This window comes from Hibiscus syriacus, unplaced genomic scaffold (assembly GCF_006381635.1).
Source record: "Hibiscus syriacus cultivar Baekdansim isolate YM2019G1 unplaced genomic scaffold, ASM638163v2 tig00110187_pilon, whole genome shotgun sequence".
Lineage (NCBI taxonomy): Eukaryota > Viridiplantae > Streptophyta > Magnoliopsida > Malvales > Malvaceae > Hibiscus > Hibiscus syriacus.
The window spans coordinates 2,855,467-2,873,582 of NW_024062618.1; the positions used below are offsets into that span (position 1 = coordinate 2,855,467).

Consider the following 18,116-nt stretch of genomic DNA (forward strand, 5'->3'; position numbering starts at 1 on the left):
ATCTTTTTTGGCGCACATTGCTATTTGGTGCACGTCGAAACCCAAAATTTAAGTGCAATTTTGTCTTTTGCAATGAATGATTCTCCAATACTTTTACGTTTGTAGCATTTGTGGAGTAAAGAGAAGTTGCAAGAAACCGATACATCTACCAGGTTGTGATGAATTGATGTTTTTTTGAAAAATTAAGTGAGTTGGTTTAGTTGGATGAGATATTAGATTTCTTAAATTAAATTAGGACTTAGATTCTTTGTGTTTGCAAATAGAGTAAATTGAATTAAAAAATCATTCTTTTAATAAGTTTCTACAAATTCAACCTAAAATAATCAATCAATCAATCATATATCAATAGTTAAACTAAAAAATTAAATTCTTGTAATGGGTTTTTCAGAGAAGTTGGTAGTATAATCCAAAACTTTATATTTGCAATCGTCTCGTTTTACTAAGAATTCATCTTCACTTACTGATAAATTCAATAGCGTGTTCCAACTGGCAACAAAGACGGGCTAACAAGCGATGGGATTATACCCTTCATTGTGGCAAGAAAATAAGGGAATTAGCTGCTAAAAATATGCCTTTCTCGCTTTCAAACAAATAATGTTTAATAATTTAATTTAAAGTTATTAGGGTAAAAAATAGATAATTAAAAAAAATATTTAAATTATATAAAAATTTAAAAATTTTGAAAGATGCGATTGCATCTCAATATCCCTTAGTTCATCCTTGTCCACATATTATGAGAATGGCCTTTTGCTTAATTAAAATTCAACAAACACAAACACTAGGAACTCAGGGTTTGTTCTTTAAGTCTTCAGCTGGATTAATTTGTCTTGGGACATCGTTCTTTTCAATCTATTTATCTTGGGATAAAATTATAGTGTGTAATGCAATTTTGTTAGTTTTACATATATTTAGAACCGTTGAATGAATGAAAATAGATTATTGAGATTAACAATAGGTAATGAGAAAATATTCACTGAAAAATAACAAAAATTAATTTCAGTCATCTATTTTCACTCATCCAACAATCCTAAATCTGTGTAAAACTTAAAAATTATTATATAATAATTATGTAAGGTCTAACTCTAAATTATTATATTACGTAAGGTGTAACTCAATACTGAATCTATATACAATATTACTTGCTGACTTGTCCTGATAAGAATTGTAACATTAGCAGGCATGTTGGGATATATATTGGAGAGGCAACAATTATTCAAAGAAAATGAGCCCTCAAGTTTTGATAATAATAAAGAGAGAGAAAGCCCCAAAGTAAATGAATTACATGAAGGTAGTATTTCAGTTTCTTCAACATGACATGGAAAACCACGCAAACACGATGTATCCACATCATGCATTAAAGATTGGAAGGCTGGAAAATAAGATTGGTCCACAATTAATTTTGATAAAGTACGCGACGAATGACAACACTAAAGCATCTATACAATGTCACGCTCAATTAAATTTTTTTCGCAGCAATAAAAGAGAAATTCGGATTTCGAAAACGACTGCATATTTTATATTCGTTTGGGTTTTAGTTAAGGTCCTTTTTAATCTTTTTAAACTACTATTTCTTTATATTTTTATCTGCACGAACCCAGAGGCGAAACTAGAAAATTTATTTTAGGTTTCAAATTAGAAATTATATAAAAAATTTAAACAAATGAAAATGAATAATGGGTGTCAGTTTATGTTTAAAGGTACCCATAATTTTTTAATATTTATTTATTTATTTATTTTAATATTTTTATTAAATTTATTAAAAAATTATTTTTTGAAAAATTTTGGGGTTTCATTTGATACCCCTTGTAATACGTTGGCTTCGTCAGTGCACAAACCAAACAACCTCAGTGGTAAAGTAATTGTTGTTATTTCTTGAGATTTCGGGTTCAAGTACCATGAATGATAGTGATGTGAGCATTCAATGTCAAATAGTTGAGTTAACTTCAAACATATATTACATTTTATCTACCCTAAATTAATAAAAAAAAAACTCTTTTTATCATTTAAATACTCTTTTTATCATGTAAATAGTAATACGATCAAGTCTATTTGGATTACTAAAAATTTAAAATATTATGAGTTATTATTTGATTCATAAATTGTATAAAAATTATTTTACGTTATTCATTTATTTTAATCTCAAATTTTAAAATTTAAACTCTTAAATCTTAAATTCTAAACTGTAATCTTTAAACACTAATTTTTAAATTATAAAATTTAAAATCTTAAACGATTACTAAGACATGTGACAGTAAAATAAACATACTCGTGTAAACTAAAATCTACACTATATATATATATATATCAAATAATTTTCTTATATAAGTTATCACTTATTTAATATTGAATCCATGTTATACTTTTAAACATTTGACATTGATTTAATACATAGATGTATAAAATGTGTAATATTTAATAAATATAGGTATCAGATTATTTAAAATTCAATGCCTTTAATATAAATTTTAAAACTTTGACGACCAAAGTCAAAATGCTCTAAAAGTTTGATCATCATCATTATAATTTACCCCAAGTTCTTAAAGATATTTTTTAACATTGTTAATTCAAAGTAAAGCATAACATGTTGCCAAAACTCATGTCACAAATTGCAGCAACATCCAAAGGTGGGTTGTCCCCACAAATGGGCTTTCATCGTTTCTTGGAAACCAAAACTTAACACCTTTTGACACGTAAAACTCATCAAAGGTGGGTAACCAAAAGAGAAGAGGTCAAAATCCAACTGAATCAACACTTCTTTAAGGTGCATGATATCTCTTGGATTCTCATGTTTGTGTGAAACCCCAAAGTTTTGATGAACTTAGAGTAAGTTTAGCACTAATCAACAACGTGATTATAGGTGATTAAAGATAATATATATTCATAATTTTTTTAAATTAACAAATATATGTATTTTGTATATATATAGTTATTTGAGTTCAGATCCTTTAAAGAAAATAATATTTTTTTATCATTAAAAAACCTACTAGATTTTCACGACATTCTATTTGATAGGGATAAAGTTTATTAATGTATATGATCATACTAAGGTGGTGTTAAATCATGTTGGTCGCAATGACAAACCTAATTTCACTCGAATTTGACACATTAGTTCAATTTGTTTATTTTAATATGTACATGAGCATATTAAGGTTTTTGGAGTGACCCCATTTAGCCCTTTATTCTGCCTTACTAGAAAAGCATTAGCACTTTATCTGTGATTTTGTCTAATTTAATACTCATTTAGCCACCCACTTTGAAAGAAAAAGAAAATATTATAAAGTAGGCAACCCCCAAAAAGGGCGGTGAGAGGATACCTTTTTCTACTTTCTCTCCCCATTGGTGGCTCCTACATAGAAGAGCTGTCTGAATCATCATGGGGATCTAATCTTACAGTGGTTGGCATATAGAACCTACCTTTGAAGATATAAAAGAGAAAGTAAACTGGTAACTAGTGGCTGCCTAGTGAAGCATTTTTGTTGCTACAACCCTACTTTTAAAAGTGAAAATCTTGGATTTCTAGGAATCCCATTCAAACTTTGTACGAAATCTGCATTTCATTTTAGGTAATGCAAATGAGAGGTGATAATCGGATAATTCTAACTGAGTTCAAGATGGGTTATTTTGGGTCGAATCATTTTGAGCTTAAATTAAATTCTATTAAAGTTTGAACAGGATAAGATTGAATTCAATTCAGATTTAGTTTAAGTTTTTGATAAGTAGAGTAAGACATTGGGTCAAATCAATATTAAATCAATCAATTTTTAAGTCGAGTCAATATTGTATAGAACAATTTTTGCATTGTGTTAATATAGGATCAACCAATTTTTGGATTGAGTCTATATCAAATCGATTAGTTTTCAGATCTAGATAGCATTTAAATCTTTGGATCAAATCAGGTTAGGTTGGATATGAGTAAAATCAAATTAAAAAACAGATAATACAAAAGGTGGTAATTACCTAGTACTATAATAGTATTGAACTCTTAAACTATTGTCAAATGTGATAATTAATTATTAGTATAATACAAGCGAATATTAAAATATGCATCATTTAATTATTATTATTACATTTAAAAAAAATAGATAATAATAAAATAAATTATTCGTTCACTTTGACTCAATATCGAGTTAAAATCGGATCGGTGTTCATATCAGATTTGGATAAATTAAACTCGGATTACTTTCGATTTGAATTATTTCTTATTTGAGTTAATTTTGATTCGGGTCAAATTAGGAACAAACCTATATCGATCTAGTTAAGATTCAAGTCACTTTTAATTCAGTTTGATTTGTTTCGAGTATCAAATATAGTTTAGGCTATCTTGTTCTAGTCCGTATCGGATTTCGATTTAAATAATCGAATTTGAAACGGTTCTAGTGAACATTTGATTGGACAATGATGAATTTAGGTGATCATATATATCTTGTATTTTCTTGTTGTTGGTGGTGGTTCAAGTGAAAAAAATGAGCAATGATGGAAGCAAAGCAATAATAAAAGTAGATAAGGAAAAAAGATGAGGGTGGTAGTGGGGGTGTGGGAATCCATCTCCATCTGTCTACACTTAATTGCAATCTCTCTTTCTTGTGGTGCCAACTCCTTTTCTTTCCCCCCCCCCCTTCTCTTTTGTTGTTTTTCTTTTCGGGAATAAACATTTTCCACTTTTCCTGTTCAATGTGCGTGTTTGCGAGGGGAATGATCAACTAGGGGTGTAAAGATTGTGGTTAACGTGCGCATGGGACTATGGCTTTAGAAACATCAAATGCGAGGTGGATGCTCGTGTGACTCTTCATCTTACTGAAAAGGGGATGTTAGAATGCACCCTCTGGGAGCAATCATTGAAGATATAAGGATTTTAGAAACTCGAAATTGGGTGATAACCTTCAAGCATACATTATGTGAATGGAATTTTTGCGCCGATATTCACTCGAAAATAGAATATAGTCTAGAGGAGGAGTTTATAACCTTTGAGTCACCGCCTGCTGAAATCATGTCCTTCCTAGACGCTGATGTTAGGGGTATCCCTTTCCTTCGAGGATTTGCAGTAAATTAATAGCACCGCTTTTACTTTTCTCTGTAACTAGAAGAGAAAAAAATTGTCTTGGACATGGGTGGGAGCCGCATCATTGCTCTATCCCCATTCATTTTTTGGTCAATAGCCTCTCATGGTGGTTGCGAATTGCCCATCATTTCGATTTATTGGGGTGGGGGGAACCAAGGTTATGGGAGACCAAAATTTGGTTGATGGGCCTATTTAGATTCATCAATAATTTGACTTGTCTTCTCTTTTGTATTATTAATTTTTTATATTGTATGTAATACTTTAGTGTTAATTCAAATAATATGTATTTAGATGACTTTTTCAAAAATATTCTGCCATGGTATGTTCTCTCTTGTGATTTTTTTTCTATTATCTACCTAAACCATTTATTATTTCTCCAAACTCGCAATTAGGAAATAATTGTTTGGAAATAATAGATATTTTAAAATTTTAAGATATATTTTTATTGATAAAATTAGAGTTTTGAATAATAAAACTATGATTTTATAATCTACTCAATCATACTTTTAAAACCGTACATAATATGTTGAAATTATTAAAATGATGAATAAGAAATTGATGTTCAAAATAAACAACATTGGAAAAAAACATCAGTATTTTATACCTCGCACTAAATGGAATATATATATATATATATAAGTTTAGAAGATGTTTATAAATTAGAACCAATTATTAGTTAGTGAATGTGCAAGTCATGATGCTCTCTCTTGCACACGGGCGAGGGGTGCAAATTAAATTTATTTGGGGTTGGTTGTGCACTCACAGGTGTGAACAAAATGAAATATTCAAATTATTTGAATTTAAATAATTACATAGAGTTATGACCCAATTTCTTTTTTGACCAGATCATAAAGTTATAATCAAAACAGTGATATAAGTGTGAGGTCTGACGATAGGGTGCGAGAGTTTTGAGATGTAACAAATGTAATATATCTTGTATTTTCTTGACATAGTAAAATATTATTCTCGTCTGTCTGTAATTTTTCTTTTCTGAATTTTCATATAATTTTTTTGTTTGATCATATTTATTTTCCATTAATCGTTTCAAAAATCAAAACATAAATCTATCCAAAAGAGAACATTATATGATAAAGAGAACTACCATACTGGTCTAGTATCAAAGATGAATGAAAAGATGAGGTTTAGTCAAAGTCTGAATGGAAAGCGAAGAGAGAACGTTGTGCAAGTATCAAAAGCACCCATCCAAATGCCATCCATGCATGTTTTAGCCTTTCATGAAATCAGTTGTCTAAGTGAAGTTGCATTTTCTACCTTCACGGGAAAAGATTTACAAATGAACAAGAAATTCAAATGAAATTAAAGCCCCGGTATGGGTCCGACAGATTTGACCCGTTTCGAATGCAAGAAGAAAACCATCCATTCATATGATATGTACATTGATTCAGTATTTCACTCGGAAAATTTTATAATTTTTTTAAATCCATAACCTAAAAAAAACATCTTTGATATCAACTTTCACGCTCAAAATGCAAACTTTCTTTTATCTTTTTCCCTTAAAAAAAGAGGAATAAAAAGCATGTGGAAGTGTGGTGTATATATACATCAGCCACTCCATGTTTTACAAAGTTCCAAACAAATTTTGTGTACGATAAATAACTATTAGATTCCCTCTCTCTTATCTCTTGTTCTTATTCTAAACTTTCTCTTTCCATTAAGAACCAAATAAACCCATATATATATATATATATATATAGCAAACTCGAAGAAGAATACATCAAAGCAAAGCAAAGCAAAAGCAAAGCCAATGGCAGTTGAAGCTCGGCGTATGGATATTTTGCCTCCTCGGTTAATCGCCAACAGGTGGGTGCTTCTTCTTCAACATGGGTTTTCTTTCTTTTTCTTTTTCTTCTTTAACTTGATTTAGTTCCTTTTTTTGTAGCAGAGATTTTATCAAAACAAATCAAGGGATGGGCAATCTATACAATACCCAGATGGATTCTTGTGTTCCTCTGGTTGATTCAATGCAACCATTATATCAATCCCTCGTCTGTGATCCAAATATCTCAGCCAAAACTTCAATCAACAAAGCCGATAGTGGTCTTACTTTCAACATGAATATCCCAGTTTCATCTCCAAGAAAAAGGTCTAGAGATTCCTTCAACAATGGCTTCGATTCATACTCGATCCCTCAAAAGAACAAACTTTCTGATGTCTTCTCCCAGATCCAACAACAACAACAAGATATTGACTGTTTTATTTCTGATCATGTAAGTTCCTTGAAGAAAAAAAACAACTTTTTCTTATTACAGTTAACATGGAATTTATTGAACTTTTTTTTGGATGAATTACAGACGGAAAAAGTGAGGATGGAGCTTGAAGAGAGAAGAAAGAGCCAGTCAAGAATGTTGATTACAGCAATCCAAGAAGGGGTGATGAAGAAACTGAGGGAGAAAGACGAAGAGATACAAAGAATCGGGAAACTAAACTGGGTTCTTCAAGAAAGGGTTAAAAGCCTGTACGTAGAGAACCAGCTGTGGAGAGACTTGGCACAAACGAACGAAGCGACGGCCAATTCCCTACGCAGCAATTTAGAACAAGTCCTGGCACACATGGGAGGTGCGGCGTTGGAAGATGACGCGGAGTCTAGCTGTGGCAGCTGCGACAACGGATGGCGAAAGGTTGTGGTGATGGCGGCGGAGGATAAGGCGGTGGTTGTTGGGAATGGGGACCATAAGTGCAGAAAGTGTGGGGAGAAAGAGTCAAGTGTACTGTTGCTGCCATGCAGACATCTATGTCTATGTACAATGTGTGGGTCCACTATCGCAGGCACTTGCCCTGTTTGTCTCTCTGTTGCCAATGCCAGTCTGCATGTTAACATGTCGTGATAAACTTTCTTTCCTCTTCTTTTTTCCCCCTTTCCTTATAGTTAATAGTGAAGCAAAGAAAATTTAATCAATATTTTTTTTTCATTTAATAATTTATATTTGAAATTATATTTATTATAAGATAATATTTATAATTTAATTTTTTCATTCATGATTTTAGAATTCAAAGTTTAATGTCATATCTTAACTGTTCAAGATATTGTTTAAATTCCAATACATTCTTTTACCCATCATTATTTTAGAGGTTTTAAATTCGAATATTATTTTTAAATTCAAATATAAAAAAATTTAAAATATTTACCAAAAGTTGGAGCAAGAAAGATAAGGTACAAATTTGTCAATCTATTATATTGAGTGTTGGAAACGTGTTATTGATTTGTCAATTAATGTAGTTTCATCACTATACCTTTAATTTATTATATTTTTAAATCAAAACTGATCAGAAAATAAATAGGGATTACAGATACAATTGGAGGGCGAGAAAAATAGAAACTTGTTTTGTGTGCATTAAAATGAGAGGAGGCAAGTGGGATGGACGGGCGGATATGTCAGTTTTGAAAGAGACACTGATAATTTATTTTCAAGTACTAGCCCCACCGTCAATGTGTAACTTTACACAACCCAAAATTAAAAAATATTTATTATGTGGCAATTTCCCTTAAATAATGTGGTAGAAAAAGACTGATTCATATGAAACTAAAATTATTTTCTCAATTAAGATACTATAAACATGATATGAGGAAAAGGGTTTAAATTATTTATCATCTTTAAGAAGTTGAAGAAATATACCGTCTTCTGACTTAATATATTCATAAGGTCAATTTTCACACTACATATTATCTAAGAAAGATGATTTGGTTCTTCGAGATCTTCCTAAAAATGTCATATGATTTAAACATCATCTTGTACAACTTTAAAGTATATAAAATAAAACACAAACTTTACCATATTAAAACCAAAATAGAAGTTGATGTACATGTTGCACCATAAATCCATTATAATTATATGAATAAATCAATTGGTTTGTTTATGTTTCCAACATAGATGTAAGTAAATGAAACATTGACAATAAAAAAGGTGGTCCATTATTACATAGAATGGAAGCGTCCAAGGGGGGTGAACCCAAAAGCCCCCTAAACAAGGCGAGGGCCGAGGACGTGCAAGACTATAGTGATGACTGGAGAGCCAGAGCTGGCGTGAGCATGACCCAATTCAAACATCATGCTTTGCCCTTTCTCTCTTTCTTCCTGTTGGTTTTTGGCAGAGAGATGGAAAATGTAGGAGGGTGCAAAGCCGACAAAAATCAGATAAAGAAGAAGATATTGCAGAATCTGGAGCACTTTTGTTTTGTTTTCTTAAGAGTTCTGACTCAGAATCATGGAAGGATCCACATGAATTGGGATCCCGACGTGTTATGTTGTTCAATCCACTTCCTCGTTAAATAAAATTCAATATAATCTTAAATGAATGGAAAACATGGTTGAAGGGAGTTGTCATAGGTTTGAAATGGTATGTTGTCAGAATTAGATTATAATATTTTTATTAAAATAATTATTTTATTTTTTATTTTTTTATTTAAGGATAAAGAGATTTTTAACTTTTGTTCGATTTTGATATTTATTTTTTTTTATTTTAGTATTTTTATTTTCAACGTTTCATTTTAAAGTAAAATATATGCTTATTTTAGAGAGTTAACCTTTTATTAACTAAAATCTAAGGACATTAAGAACCAAATTAATAATTGAGGAATTTTATAAAATATCATCTTATAATCTAAGAATTATTTGTGTACTTTACCATTAATTAAATGTTAACATCATTTTTCTAATATAAATTAGCTGACCCTTATTCCCATATGTAATATGGGGTAAGGGGGAGGTAGGATAGTAGGTTGCCCTCAACGCTAGGTTAAGAGCAGCTTTCGTAGGAGACCTCCGAATTATGAAATGCCTTCCGTGAGACTCAATCCCACGACCCCAATATTAAAAGCCTTGTGCTCTACCAACTGAGCTGGATGATCATTTTTCTAACATGATACCATTTAAAATCTAGGTTCAACTTGTTGGTCATCAATTATAAACTTCCCAACTGATTTCCCCTTTGTTTAATGGGGTGTACGTAGCAATTAAGTTGCCACCGGCCCACCACTACAAAACTTCAACATGTACGAAAGGGAATAAATTTGAGCAGGTTTAGTAAAATTGGCAGGTTTTGTACGTGAAGAATTAATTAGTTTATTCATATAAACACATGGAAGAGGTTAGTAAAATGAGATATGTTTAAGCTACTCCAATTGCCCTTTATATTATTCAATGTCAAATACATTGGAACTAATTAATTGCTCAATTTCATTTGCAGACACATCACACTTGGTGCTTAATTGACCCTTAATCTGACCTCCCAACTAATAATAAACTTCTTATTCGAAAACGTAGGTGACATCAAATTATATAATTTCTTTAACATATATTTGGTTTTCAATGACAAAACTCAATGAAATATTTTATGATAAGTTGGAAACGATTTGAAGAGTTCAATTTTGGTCACGACATAACCCACCAACTGCTTTAATCATAAAAGTTTGATCAGCTAATTCAATTCATTATCCTTTTAAACTGTTTTTGGCTACTTCCTTTCATAAGTTGCAACATCTCTCTCTCACACCCACGTATATTTATTTTTTAAGGCTCAAATTAATTTCTTTTCTATATTTTCTCTCTCTTATAATGTGTTCTATTAATGGATACATATTAATACAAAAAGCAGCTGCAATTTTTCTAAGGACAAAAACAAATGCTAATGCTTCATTCTTCGCCTATTATTCTCATTTTCTTCCTCATAAAAATAGAGGATCTCGACTCTGGTCAACGATCGTATGCAATCAACAACTGTGACTCTCTGTCTAAATTAGAAAGGGTGAACCCTCAACGATCTATTTAATTTTTTTTCACTTCAACAATTTGAATATTTTTATATATAAATCTAATAAAAAATTTATAATATTTAGTTTTACAACGTGTAAGTTTATTTTTTAAATAATGATACTTTTTTAATTTCATTTTTAATTAATCCAATTGTTTATCAACTTGTCGGCCTAAAATAACACTAATTTGGAAATCTCGCATGACAAGCAAATAGCTTTGTTGGACTTGCATTAGATCCCAAGAATACTATACAAAATTATATTGAGGTGAAATCATCATTATCTTGCTTTAATTAAAAGTTGCACCTCGTTAAATGTCACAAATGAGTTTATAAAACCATAATTAAATAATGATATTTAAGAATTTAGTACTTTTCCATAAAAAACGAATTTAATACTTTTTAGAAGGTTTCATGGTTGAATTGATTTAGTACTTTATAAAAAAATATTTTTAATTTATTAAATCTTGCCAGGTGTTGCATATTTTATTGATTTTTATGTTTTAAAATCTCTACTTAATTTTTTATATATTAATTTACTTAACCATCTTTGTTTTTTAAAATATAAAAAGCACATCAGTTTATTTAATTGATGAAAGCAACGTTTCTTGAACAATGGAGATTTATTTTTCTTAAAACAAATTTTGTTGGGTCCGTTCATATTTAATTTCGAGCTGGCTTCGCTTTCGCGTTTCTTGTTTAATTTATCTTCCATTAAACTCTTACCTAAAATTTGAGCAAATAAGGATTTTGATTAATTTAATTAACTTAAATCATGCTCGGTGTTTTGATAACGACTTATTCCAGATAACAATATCCTTGATACTAACCACTTTCGCAGAATCTTATTGCTATACATTATTGATTAAATAATTAAAAATACTTTAAAATTCATTAATTGGTCGAGTTATAACTAATGTTTATAATTATCTTACATATAAGTTTTAATCCTGGCGTTTACTTTGAAAATATATTATTACTACTTAATCAAAAAGTAATAATTAAAAACACCTTCATAGAAAAAAAAATAGATAAGACCCAATACCTGATCGGAGAGATCCGGCTCGAATATAAAGTGTCACATTAGTCGTCTAAGTGATCCATAACAAATCACTATTCTTTTTCTATTTGAACATGCTTGCAACCAATAATCATACGCCATACAACAAACAACAAAAGTTCACACCAAACATAGCATATCGATTGCAAGAATATTCATTTAAGTTTCATAGAAGTCGATTATAACATAGGAGTTTTTTCGTCTTTTCATACGACAACATTAAACATGCTCAAAACATAATTTAAATTTACCGATATGTAATTAAGGTTACTTTAATACAACATGTAAAATTTTAGGTCATTTGGACATCATTTAAGCCTTCAATTAAACAAGCAAACATTCCTAAAGATTAAATTGAATTCTGACAATAAATTTCAGTAATAACATGCAAAACCTAGTTTTCTAGTTTATACATGCAATTAAACTGTAAATAAAATAACATGAGGAAACCTAAGTCAATTTGATTACGAATTGGCCCTCTATTTTAATCTTGAAATTTAGTGACTAAACGAATGATTGAATTACTTTAATACAACATGTAAAATTTTAGGTCATTTGGACATCATTTAAGCCTTCAATTAAACAAGCAAACATTCCTAAAGATTAAATTGAATTCTGACAATAAATTTCAGTAATAACATGCAAAACCTAGTTTTCTAGTTTATACATGCAATTAAACTGTAAATAAAATAACATGAGGAAACCTAAGTCAATTTGATTACGAATTGGCCCTCTATTTTAATCTTGAAATTTAGTGACTAAACGAATGATTGAATACTAAGGTAAATACATTTATAATGTCACAAGTGAATTTAATATATAATTATATATTTAAGATTAATTCTATAGACAACATAGTAATCTTAACATGAAAAAAATTTCACGACAAATCCACAATTTATAAACTTATTTAGATTAGTAATTAATATAAGTTATCTTATGCATTATAGACAAGCTCATAGCTAAACTGTCAGGCAATCAACAAGATGATATTTATTTTCACTTAATGAACAAATTCATGTTTGAGGACATAATGTGCACAACATATAGATAAACTACTAAACTAAGAATACAAAATTCTATCTTGTCATTTTCTTTTGCTTTGCTTCATTTCTTAACTTGTACCTAATCACAAATTAATAAAATTTTAATATTCCCAAAAGGGTTGTCCTTGTAAGAAATGAATAAAATTGACGGATCAAACATATAAATAGTTAGAAGTTGATTGCTTTTGTGAAAGGACCCGTTGATTGAATCAAAGTGAATGAAGGGTTTGGAGTGTGGGAGATGCTTTGGGAACTTTTGTCATAAGGAGAAAAAGACTCATCCATTAGACAACATGGCCATATTAAGAAAGTAACAAAATAGGCTATCAAGATATCCTATTAGTTCATCCCACATGTTTTGCCAACCATTTGATATCAAACGAAGTATTGAAAATGACACATTGGCCCCCACCATCTCTATTTCTATTGGTATATTGTCGGTGTTAAAATCCCATTATCTAACACAAAATAGAGGACCCCAATGTCTAGACCCTTGCCGAGGTCCCTAATCCTTTCATCTTTGATTAGTGGGGCATAGTCCAAGACAAAGAAAAATTTAGAGGGATAGAATGGGTCCCGATTGTGTAAACAAATGGAAAGGTGTGTCATAATAATTATCTGAGCTAACGTATCAACCGTTATATTTCCTTGATGCAACACGGGTTGAAATTCCACTTGTCACTCGCGTTACAGAAGATTACGGATCGATTTTACATTCGAGATCCCTTTAAGAGAATTAGAAGTTCACTTATAAATCTTCATGACCTCCGTACTATCTGATTCAATTAGCACCAGTTTGATTCTCAGGCTCCATAATATATGTAAAATCTTAAATACGACCCAAATTTCAACAACATGCACCAAACATCAACCCAAGTTCTATGTAGAACACCTTATCATTGGTTAGCGTAAAGATATTGAAGGGGATGGAGAGCGCAAAATTTAACCTGAAATATGGATCAAATTAAGAGCTGTGGGACCTTAGCTGTGAATCTTGACCTTTCTTCTACTTTTTTTGGGGTGAAATATATTGCTGGTCCATGGCCTTAGAATTGATGTTTGCTTCTTTTGTTCCCCTTGCAACACAATTTCCCTTTATGACAAGGTGTCCCACTCCCAAAACAAAGTTGTAAGAGAAAGAAAGATAAAAAGGGAGAGCATGAGCACTACCAATCTAGAATCATGACCCTCCCACAATGCATGTGCCTTTATTTGGGAATATTTTAAAGGCGTATACATTTTGGTGGTGTGATTTTTTTTTTTTTGGATTGGGGGTGGTAGTGGAGTGGAAGTAAAGCTAAGAGGTCATTATTTGATAGTTGAATCAATAAAAAACCCAATAAGGATGAACCTATAAAAAAAAGTGACATTTTTTAAGGTGTTAGCAAAGATGGGTGAACACATCCTATTCTCCCACTAAAAAATAAAGTAATTCCCTTGTGCTTTATGTTCAAAAGATTGTTGGTCCTTTTCAATTCCATTAATGGAGGACTTTTAAGGCTGCTTAGTGCAAATCAGCCTAACACTCATCTTGGGTACAAGGATTACGTTTTCATCATAAATGGTTAGTCCATTCGTATTGTCCAAGTGGGTACGCATTACAACCTCTAGTAAACTTGACCCCTTTTTCATGTTAGTGGAAAGCCTCAAACAATTATTTTATAGGTTGAAGGAGATGATAAACAATAGAGAGGTTGAGTCTAAAAGAAAGATTACAAGAGAACTAAGGTGGACTTTCACCTTTATCTTTGTTTTGAGAAGACTAAAAGAAAAAGAAAATAACCTCAGTAACCGAAAATGTCTTATAATATACGATTTTAATCAACTTTTTTTGGATTTGCCAAAATGACCAACAAAATCGCAATGCGAACTCCAACTTCGCAACTCAGTTTCCAAATTCGCGTTGCAATTTTCCAAATTCGCATTGTGATAGTCCAAATCACAACGCAATTTGCAGATTCGCATTGCGATAGTCCAAAATCGAAACGCGGTTTTCCATTTCGCGTTGCGATTTGCAGATTCGCATTACGATAGTCCAAAATCGCAACGGTAAAGCGACTGGTGGTATTGCATTTGTTTCTTTAGAATTTTCTCTAAAAAGATAGTATCAACGCGGACGTGTCGAAGACACGTATGACCACGACCACGACCATGACGGCGGCGGCGGCGGCGCGCGAGAGTCCCCCTTGTTCTCTTTCACTCAACAAGGAAGTGGGAAATCCAAGCCTTAAATACCCATTCCCAATAGTGTTTCTAATACTATGTGGGATTGAGCATTACCAACACTTGTTTCCAATTTTTTTTTGTTTCATTTTGGGATCCGATTCTGCTACTCATTTTGTTTGACAAATGGTAATGGAGAGGCAACCGAGTTGGCTTGGATCAGTTGAATCTAAACATTGGCTTGTTTTAGATTTGATGCATACCTCTTCACCATGCAACAATGGCTATTTGACGCATAATCAAACTTGTTATTTGGAGTATTTATACATGCAGAATCAAACTAAATGTTACAACCTGCAGGATGTGAAGACAATGATTATGCAGGTGGAATATCCTGTGTAAAAGGATCCACAACAAGCACGAAACAGAATAACTCCAAATTGAATCTTGATGTCAAGGAAAAAACAAGAAGAAAGTATAAGCAAATGAATCAATCATATGAGTAATTTTCTTGATATTTTTAACAAACTAGTACGCTCCAAAAAAGCACATTCCAAAACCTTAAGTCTGTTTGCTTTTTCCATTCACATGAAGCTTAAGACTCTAACAAAAAACAATTTGACACCAAATCAAATCTAAAACAAGCCAATGTTTAGATTCAACTGATCCAAGCCAACTCGGTTGCCTCTCCATTACCATTTGTCAAACAAAATGAGTGGCAGAATCGGATCCCAAAATGAAACAAGAAAAGAATTGGAAACAAGTGTTGGTAATGCTCAATCCCACATAGTATTGGAAACACTATTGGGAATGAGTATTTAAGGCTTGGATTTCCCACTTCCTTGTTGAGTGAAAGAGAACAAATGGGACTCTCGCGCGCCGCCGCCGTCTCGGGTCGGGTCGTGGTCGTGGTAATACGTGTCTTTGACACGTCAGCGCGGATACTATCTTTTTAGAAAAAATTCTTAAGAAACAAATGCAATACCACCAGTCACTTTACCGTTGCGCTTTTGGACTATCGCAATGCGAATATGCAAATCGCGTTGCGATTTTGGACTATCGCAACGCGAAATGGAAAACTGAGTTACGAAGTTGGAGTTCGCGTTGCGATTTTGTTGGTCATTTTGGCAAATCCAAAAAAAGTTGGTTAAAATCGTATATTATAAGACATTTTCGGTCACTGAGATTATTTTCTCCTAAAAGAAATTCTAAACTATACTTTTTTTGTTTGAAATCCCTAAACTATTTTTTGGTAAAAAATCCTTAAACTATTATATGTAATCACTTTAAGTACCTAAACTATTTTTTGTCAAAATAAATCCTTAAACTATGCTATTTTTTGCTTTAAGTCCCTAAACTATTTTTTTAGTTAAAATAAGTACATAAATTTGTGTGACATATCAATATCTCATTGGCCAAAAAATTTTCTAAATTAGAAAATAAAGAGACTTAAAATGGTTACATATAAAAGTTTAAGGACTTATTTTGAACAAGAAATAATTTAGGGATTTAAAGTAAAAAAGACATAATTTAGGGACTTGTTTTTATTTAAGCCTTTTGATAAAGGCATTGCTGCTACATGTTGAGATGAAGGGGGTTAACAAATAGAGCTGAAGGAGGTGAATACGGGAACCCAAGTCATTGAGAAATCATCGTTGTGGTTGGGTGGAGCTTGGCCCAATATAGCAAATCCCTTATCATCCATTTGCGAATTCCATAGCTTTCCTCTCCAACATATTCTTCATTGGTAGCTTATTCAATATTTATAATTTTAGACCTTAATTGTTAAAAAATTAATATTTTCATTTATTTTAAAAAAATATATTTAATACTCTATAATAAATATCATCTTATTTATTTATTTATTTATTAAAAATTGTATAAAATGATAAGTAATTAGGACAAAGTTAGATGTCTGAATTAATCAAGACAAAACCCCGAAAAACCGAGAGGACAACAAAAACAAAAAAATACAAAATGATAACTAACCAGGGAAGTACTTATCACTTAATGATGAATGTTTTCAATTATTTAATTTAATTTCTTTTAATATTATATTATTTTTTTGATAAATTATACTAATATTTAATCTATTGATTAACTAATCCATATTAAGTACTACAAAGACCCATTCAACACTATATTATTCTTTATAGATTCTATGTTCACAATTTTGTATTTGTTTAACATAATGTGAAATGTTCTTAAAAAGTTAAGGATATAATTATAAAAAATATAACTTATATATCAAATAATCTAGTTATATTCTTGATTTAATTTTTAATAGGATAGAGGGTACCAAAAGCTGTTAAATCTTTTCAAAATAAAAAATAACAATTAAACCCTCATTTCCCCCCACCCCATTCCATTGAGTACTTTGAATCATAAAAATTATAATCAAAATAATAATAATTTAATTGATTTTGCAAAATAGTTAAAAGAATTTTGAAGTCTTTAAACCTTTTGAATATTATGTCAAATAATATACAAACATGAATTCCTAGTCAAATACAAACTTTCCCCTAAGTTACCATAAATGAGCTGGTTTGTCGTACTGCGAATAGGGTTGCCCTCGTACTTGCTCAAGCGATTTGTATTTTGAATTGGTTTGTTTCGATTTTTTTTTATCTTATGTTGTATTAGACAATGTACGCCTCCTTTGATTTATATATTTTCGGGTATTTTTTCTCCTTAACGAGATTCATCTTTAAAAAAAAGGAGAAAAACTTATCCACTAAACCTACAAAGATGTCACGATTAGAGGAAGATATTTAATTTGAATGAAAATCATATAATCGAGAAAAATAATCAGAAAAAAAGGTGATCAAGAGCGGAAGAAGAAACGAAGAAGGATAAGAAAAAAAAAAGAAAAAAAAAACAAGGAACAAGACAAGGGCAATAACCGCTATCTCGTTAAATCTTCAATTTGAATAATGTAAAATCTTTTAATTGGATTTCACTTGATTGAATATCTATCCTTGCTTGGATATATTCTTCCTAGCTAAACTATCATAGTTTGA

At 31.0% G+C, this 18,116-nt stretch overlaps 1 protein-coding gene across 2 annotated transcripts; it reads left to right on the forward strand.

Moving 5' to 3' along the window:
• The first annotated feature begins 6,651 nt into the window (after nucleotides 1-6,651).
• Nucleotides 6,652-7,923, forward strand: LOC120217752 (E3 ubiquitin-protein ligase BOI-like). Of its 2 annotated transcripts, none has more exons than XM_039214820.1 (3): nucleotides 6,652-6,880; nucleotides 6,960-7,287; nucleotides 7,372-7,923. In XM_039214820.1, exons 1-3 carry the CDS (start codon nucleotides 6,825-6,827, stop codon nucleotides 7,903-7,905), a joined length of 918 nt encoding a protein of 305 aa, XP_039070751.1. In that variant the 5' UTR covers nucleotides 6,652-6,824; the 3' UTR covers nucleotides 7,906-7,923. The 2 variants fall into 2 exon arrangements, with proteins under 2 accessions (XP_039070751.1, XP_039070752.1); XM_039214821.1 differs by having other exon boundaries at nucleotides 6,654-6,880; nucleotides 6,963-7,287.
• Nucleotides 7,924-18,116: the final 10,193 nt, after the last annotated feature.

Coding starts and splice junctions, on each gene's coding strand:
- LOC120217752 (XM_039214820.1), top strand. CDS start 6,825: ATGGCAGTTGAAGCTCGGCGTATGGATATTTTGCCTCCTCGGTTAATC. Junction 6,881..6,959: donor CCTCGGTTAATCGCCAACAG/GTGGGTGCTTCT, acceptor CTTTTTTTGTAG/CAGAGATTTTATCAAAACAA. Junction 7,288..7,371: donor ACTGTTTTATTTCTGATCAT/GTAAGTTCCTTG, acceptor GATGAATTACAG/ACGGAAAAAGTGAGGATGGA.